The sequence below is a fragment of the Apteryx rowi genome, unplaced genomic scaffold, assembly GCF_003343035.1.
Source record: "Apteryx rowi isolate R43461 unplaced genomic scaffold, aptRow1 scaffold_144, whole genome shotgun sequence".
Classification (NCBI taxonomy): Eukaryota; Metazoa; Chordata; class Aves; order Apterygiformes; family Apterygidae; genus Apteryx; species Apteryx rowi.
The window spans coordinates 1361981-1369979 of NW_020447686.1; the positions used below are offsets into that span (position 1 = coordinate 1361981).

General features: G+C 37.8%; 1 protein-coding gene across 1 annotated transcript in view; it reads right to left on the reverse strand.

Moving 5' to 3' along the window:
- Window positions 1-7900, reverse strand: part of RAP2A (RAP2A, member of RAS oncogene family) — a 28747-nt gene extending 20847 nt beyond the window's left edge. The window contains exon 1 of the mRNA XM_026058189.1: window positions 7692-7900. Coding sequence (XP_025913974.1) covers window positions 7692-7900 — 209 coding nt within the window. The remainder of the gene's footprint in view (window positions 1-7691) is intronic.
- Between the last annotated feature and the right edge of the window lie 99 nt (window positions 7901-7999).

Sequence of the window (7999 nt, forward strand, 5' to 3'; positions counted from 1 at the left end):
ACCCATTTTTAAAGAGTACAGCACTGACTAAATGTGCTAGCCACATGACATTAATGTTGAGAAAGGATAACATGCTCATATCACACCTTTAAATCCTAGTCTAGACAGGAGAATTAAGGAATCACAGCTGCTAAAATGCAGCCCCACTGACAGAAAAAAAGTGTTTGAGCTGCACTCATCACTGTAAACTATCTAAACTATGCTGTTTGCATTACTGCAGCAAAAAAATGAAGACCAGCCCTATATTAGAAACCTCTGGCAAAAAAAGCAGAAATCTAATGAATAAGGACATGAAGAAGCAGATAGCTATGGTTCTTGTTACCTTAATAATCATGTAAATCTTTGTACAAGTCACTACGTGCCAAGATAATTTAGCACTGCAGTCCCAATTGCTTCCCTACTCTCTCTCAAAAAGTTATCATCGCATACCACCTACGCAATTTACCAGCAGAAAAGCTTTGAGCAACACTTGCAATATTTCAGAAGTGAACTAATCAGTAACCCCAGGTTTGCTCTTCAGTGAACATAATTCCAAAACTGCATTATTTAGGGGAAAGCTAGTAAAGGAATGGATTTAATGATTTTTTTGGGTAGCCATCCTCTTAGACACCTCAATTTTTATTCATCTAAAACCTCTCTCTCAATTGCCATGGAATATCCATTTTTAAATTTTCAGTCTAAAGAGTATGCCTTCTAACAAAAGTTTTAATAAAATATACTATTACTCAGAATGTTTCATTTGCGACCAAATAACAAAATTTGTTTCTTGCACATACTACTCAGCTGAAGGGTAGAGCATCGTGTTTATTTTTAAAGAAGAGATGCGAGTTGTGTTGACTATAAAAAACAGTATTTAAAGAATTAYTGTCTTCTACATGTCAGCAGTAAAACTAACAGAAATTCTGATGACCAATGTTTTTCTGATAAAGTTTTTCAATTATTCATTGCAAAACCTGTGTCAAAACAGTTCAGTCAAGAGCAAGATAGAGTATATTCAACCCCAAGCATTAATGTGGTTATACTAAGCTATGAAAGCAATTAAAGACCAAACATGAGAGTGATTTTAGCACATTAAARAGCATTTTTCTGACACTGACATAATCAAGTAACATTACATGACTGAAAGTAAACTTAAGAAGTCTTGCCACATACTGTTCCACTATCTGATAATTTTGGCTATCCATATTTATTCACACATCTCTACAACGACATGAGCTACAGCAGCAATTAAAACCTGAAAAGAGAAGATGATGCTAAGTGATACAGACATCCGGAAAAAAACAGATGTACTGTACTCTAAACTAGCACAATCTAAACTAAACATGCATACAAAAGGAGCTTGCCTACCCGGCATTTTCAAAAAAAGTTCAAAGAACACAAGGAGGGGATAAAAGGATTTATTTTCAGTGCCCACACAAACCGTCATGTCACCTTGGTTCCTGGGGGGGGGGGAAATCCCAATCTTGGAAGAGATAACTATATGATCAACTAGGGGGAAAAAAATAGGCAAAAAAACATTAGAAGACTCCCTGCTTATAAGTCTTAAATTTTTGTGGCTTCTGCAGAAAATAACTCAAAGTAGCATGAATACTTCAGATGTTTAAGGCGGCGAGAGTGGGGAAAGAAGAGCCAAGAGAACTCTGCAAATATGGAATTTAATTAAAAGCTTCTACATGAAAACATTAAAAGTAACGTGTTCCAAAGACGCACTGAACACCTTGAAACACCTGAGTTTAAGACTAAGTCATGCAACTTTAAAATATAATCTTCTATAGCCTAAAAAATGTGCACTCTGACAGAGGTAATTTCTAGAGGATGGTCTGTATATGAATTCCATAGGTAAATCAAGAAGCCTATAATCTTTGTCTGATGAAATTAGTCCATTAATTTGCAAATTAAAACACAAAGGTAGATTCACTAAAAACATTAAACTAATTTTACATTTTTGTGGCTATATAGATTTTAAAAGCACAAGAGCATAAGAAGAACTAAAAAAAAATCCGAGTTTAAGACTAAATCAAGTTTACAATAACGTCCTATATCCTGCAAACTTGTACTCTGTTATAGATGCTTTTTAGGGGATAATCTGCATATGAATCCCCCCAAAAGACATAGGAGATCACCATATGGTCAGTGCTGAGGCTTTGATGTTATAAACAGGGTCAACTTGATCAGATTGGCTACTCGCATTTTTCACTTCCTTATATCTCTACAGAGACTTAAAATATTTGCATTCTTTTCCTGGTAACTCCATAACATTCTCAACTGAGACACATCTTTCTGTAAGTGTCCCTTGCCACAAAATGAAAGGCTAGAATWGGTCTTCCATTATATAAAAAATATTTTAACATGACGTCTGGTGTCTGCATGAAACATGTCAGAATTCCATCCTGCTTCCTATCTTTTCTTAGAAATATGTATGAGCATTTCATGGAATTTATTCATCTGCTCTTGCAATAAAGAGCAATAAAGCGCAGTTTTATCTGATGGGTGCACAACAGAGTGGCTGGCAGCTTGGCTAGGAGGTTGCAAGGAGTCCTACAGAGGATGCGTACCATATTTTTGTTTCCTGCCTTGCCCACTTAAATATGAGTAGTCTAGTCAATCCACTACATCAAATTTTCCACAGGAAGAAAACTCTTGCTAAGAACTTAAGGATATCAGTCTCTTCTTATTTCTGCCATCATTACATGGCTAACATCTGTGAAAGTCCCTAGATATTTGTTAACTTTTCACGTACACCAGTTTAAAAGGAATAGTATTTTCCAAATTACACTTCTACTGAATGTTTAGTTATTTCTTCCTGGCAGGTTTGAGCCATGTTTGTTTCTGAACACATCTTATCAGCGTTTCTTACGGAATGCATGAAAGARCACTCAAAATGAGAAAAATATTTTCCTAAATCAAAGTGAGATGAGAAACCCATAAAATTTCAGAGCACCAGTAAATTTAACCTAGTTTAAATAGTACCTATTACACTGAAGAGCCAAAGAACAAATTAAACTATTTCATCTCCTCAAAACTCTGTACTTACAGTCATTTGTATGATCATACTATCCAGTTTTAATCAGGATCAGGACTCCAATGGGCTAAACACTCATTGAATAAAATAACATTTAATTTTCATAGTACTTCGAAAGCAACATATTCAGACATTTGAGCAATTTTGTAATTTCAAGTATAGTTTTTCAGACTTAATCACCACTAAGTTACAAATACATCAATTATCATTGTCTCAAGATGCTGATTTCACAATTAATAAATTTCCCTAATTACTTCTCTTGTATGTTTTGAATTACCATGCAGAATCCCCAGATTGGGAGGCAGATTTTCATCCTTAGGATAAACACCTCTACAAAGAATATTGTCAACTCAGAGACATTTCCATGATATTTCATATCAATACACCTATATTGGTTAATCCACATTTTCAACGAATCAAGATTAGTAAGTTTGTTTTTGGTCTTTGTTTCCTAGAGAAAAAAGCAATAGATTAATGAAAAGTTTTATATTTACGCTTTTCACTACTTGAGAAAAAAAATTCTCAAATGTACAGCTATTTGGAGAACCAGACATACTGCTTCAAGATCACAAGCATAGCAACAGTCCTGTCTCTAAAGCACTGGCCAGATGTCAAGAGAAAGTCTTGCAAGTGAGGAACACAATTAACTTTGTCAGTCCTTTATTTGTGCTTTAGTTTTATGCTTGAAAAGAAATAATAATCCTTTTCTATTTCATGGGAATTTGCTAAAAATATCTATGTTAAAGGCTGTGGAAGGCAGATTGAGAAATTATGGTACTGAAGCTCCATAAGCACTTAAAATACCTMACTAATGAGGTTTAGACCTTTATACCTTCAGGATAGGAGAAAAATACTGACAAAATCATATTCAATACTAAAACTCAGTATATGGTACATATCAACAGATTCTCTTCACGGAGCTTTCTAAACATGCAAAAGACAAACATCAGTCTTAGAAGCAACCTAACTCCCTTCATAAAAAAATTACACTTTTTAATCAGCACTCTCATTACTTCTTTCTGAACCTTCATAACTAGCTGGGATGTATCACTTCCAATCTGTTTCACTTGACAGCTTCTGTTCTTACTTCACTGCAGACCTTTACTTGCACAGGCCCACTCATCCAGTTTAGCCTCATTCTCACAACTAAAAGGCTTCTTCAGAAAACTCAGCTTGTTCTGAAAYTAGAGTGGGCTATATCTGCACATACACAACAGACATTTCTTTGCTACTGGATTTGCAAATCCATTTTGGAGGGAAAGGTCTCAGAATTGCAGTACCTACAAATGCACAGATAATATATTTTGTATAATCTCTCACCAGGAGGCAGCAAAGTAGCACTTGATTCCCTTCACCCTTCTTGTATACAAAAAGTAAAAAGTGCCCTGTAAAGCTACCACATGAGAAGTATTATGCTTACRTACACTCCAGCTTCCCACCACTAAAAACTTTCAGCACTTGGAAGTACATGTCTGCAAGCATTAGAAGAATCAAGGCTTAGGGGACAGGCTTGGCACAAGTGGGATCCAGAAACTGGCACTAGGTGTCTGAACTGCCAATATCATGTGACTGGAACAAGGCAAAAGCATTCAATTGTTCAGTAATGTAATGTAAAAGTTTACTTAGCTATCATCATCAGTGACAGCAACTTTAAATGAGCATGGAGGCACTCTGAGCTTCCCAAGCAGAGATATGAACAGCCTTGTTCTGTACAACCCGTTGCCCCACATTAGGGCACAACCCCTCTGTCCTCCTATTTTCTAATCACATTCCTCATCTAGCAAAACAAGGCATCCACTGCTTCACTCATGTAGGGCACATCCCCTGTCATCCAACTCCTGCTCCCATATACTAGAACTAAAGCACATATTCCAGATAAGCAGGGCTAATTGCAGGCACTGTAAACAGAGTTCAGTGCAGAAACTACTGCCTTGTACAGCACCAGCTACAGCCAGGTCACTAGATGGGTAGAAACTACTGTAAGCAGCAGCATCTGGAGGAGAAAGAACAGCAGCTGTGATTTTGTACCACCCCRATCCTCCATTCAATGCTGGCAGCATGCTTAACTGTGGGACATTCTGGCCTAGAGCAAGGTACAGGGAGCATATCTAAAACCTCTCTCCTTCTCAATTTGTGTTTCTGTGAGAACTGCTAGAGGTGCATCCATCCACTCAGGACTGACAGGACTCCTTTTCTGAAAAAAGATCTAGACAAAATGTTTTATTTACTTTGAAAAGAAGAACATGGTTTACATTTAAACCAACATTTCCCAGGAAAGAACACTAATTATCTGCTTAAAGGCATCCTCCACTCTTCTTGCTAACATCGTGCACCATGCCTGAAATGGATGCAAGGCTCCCACACTACACAGTACAAAAGGAAACTTGACTTCATAGTTTTGCCATTAAGAAACTCTTCTGGAAACTGGGAGACCTGGATTTTGGTCCTGTTTCTAAGATTTATGCATTTTTTTAATATTAAATGGGCAATGAATAAGAGTAGAAACTATACTGACAACAGTGATCTAAACCTCTTCCCACCTGAGTGACCTAACCACTAGCTTCAGAGTAAAAAAGTCCATAACACACCCATAAACCATATGGTATATGGCTCTTTTCACCATGTAAACACTACATTCATTCCTATAAAGTGATTCAACTTCCTCAGGTGGAATGAAGGGCTCCTTTAGCTTACTTTGGTCTGGTACATGGGGGCGTGGTATGTGGGGGTTAGACCACGGAGATAGAAGATTCAAGTTTGAATCTCTTAACCTGAAGAAGGAATTTCACTTATTTTTTCTGCTTCTTGGGAGAATAATTGTAATTACTCTCTAATTATATAAGAGATATGGACATTCTTTCATCAAAATAAATGTAGTGAGGGCAACATCTAAAATGCAAAGAGTGGTGCTACCTACCAATATATTACATAGGTCAGAGACCTCCTCCATCAGTTTCCAGGTACAACAGAAATTTGGACATTTTTAGATCACTGTTTTGTATTGAGTACATATATAAACATGTACTTGTGGATTTCAGGTACAACTCATCCAAAATCCTTAAGTAAACAGGGCTATGATTATTTGTCTCTCAACATGGACAAAATGCATTTGTGCAACTGTAAATTTTAATTATTTAGAACTCCTTGCCTTGTACAGATACATAATGGTCTCTCTAAATATGCATTCTTCCAGTTAAACTTGCATCCTTTTTAACAGCTAATTGGATGGCACATTAGATCTTACATTGCTTGCAAATTTTAAGTCACACTACAAAGTCTTAAAAAAAAAAAAAAAAGACATGAACATAAAACACCACAAGTTGACTAGTGAAAATCTGGAGCAGTTGCTAAACTACTTCTTTTAATTCACTGGTTAATACTTCAAGTCAACAACATATCCCTTTCAACTACAACTCAAATAAAAATTTCAGGACTGGCTAAATCCAGTATTTCATCTGTTTTTAAGATTACTTTACATAAGTGAAATTTTACATTAAAATATGGCTCACGTGTCTTTCACACAGTACCTCACTGAAAGTCAAAAGTTGAAGTCTTGCAATAAAATAGGTAATAGATGACAGAAGAAAAATAAGAGCAGCTTTTAGACCTATTCTCAGCAGTGCCAAGTCAATACAACTATGGAAGTACAAGCTGCTTTCTATTCTGCTTCATGTATTGTCATGTATCGTCAGCTTGGGTCTGAATGCAGACGCTCCATCACAAGGTACAACATAAGCTGCAAAAGCCACAGCTAAACATTCAGGGACTAATTGAATTTATATCACTGATTAAATGTAGGAAAGCAGCAGGCATTTATTAAGGAATAAAGTCTAACTACTAAAAAACCCCCATTCTTCTCAAATAAGGTATGCATGAATGATAAGGAGAGCAAAGATACCTTAAGTGCACCTTCCATAATAAATTCCAAATAACTGAATCACACTAGACTTTAGAAGTCTCTTGTGAAGAATTTAGGACATATATACAAGAGAAACCTACTATGAGAAACTTGTGAATCTCCAAAAATACCAGAACTTTGTCTCCTCCCTCCTCTTTCCTCTGTTCACCCACCTCTAGTTTTAAAATACATCTTCCCCAGGCCTTAGCATTGAATGGTAGTTTCTGTGAATAGACCATACCCAATCATATGATTAGCCATTATCACCTTTTAAGCCCCAGTCTGCATTAAGATGCAAATCCAAGAGCTGTGGTCCAACTAAGTTATTACAAGAGTTTCCCTTCAGATGTCCAAGCCTAAACCAATTCTGTGACATATTTACAATTTCTCTTCATGGGCAATAACAGAACTAGGTCTAGGATGATTGGGCAGTGGCATTTTCTCATCCACACTGTGGTTCAGATGGTTGCTATGATTTCAAATGGTGCATCTACCCATATTTCAGTGGAACTGGCTGCATTTCAACTGCTGACATCTAACTGATTGACGCATAGCTAAACAACATAGTGGTTATAAAAACAGACTGGCAATATGTACGTGTATTTCACCACTGCGGGTTCACTCATAATAGAGTGGCTGGCAGTGCAACCGTGGGAAATTTAAGAGAAACCCTGGCATACAGAAGGCCTAAACCTCATAACCATCGCCTCTCACTGGGAAACAGCCTGCGCATTGCACTTTTACGAGGAGCGGGAAGTTTTAGGGAGATACCTGCGCAGGCACACGCAAAGGCAGGTTTCTATCCTCGGACACGCGTTGCGGTGCAGGAAAACAGCGAGGCGCTTCCCTCGCGAACCCACTCGCGGCACGTTCACGGAGGAAGCACGCTGGCGAGCCGGCTCGCTGCGGTACTGCCATATCCACGGCGCCACTTTCCCCCGCCGCCGGCTTACCAGCCTGCAACTTGCCGGCGTCTCCATAACCGACCTGACGTATTATTCCACCCCCCCCCCCAAACTTACTGTGCTATAGGAGGCAAACGACTTAAAAACGCGACAGCCGCCTCCTCTTCTTCCTCC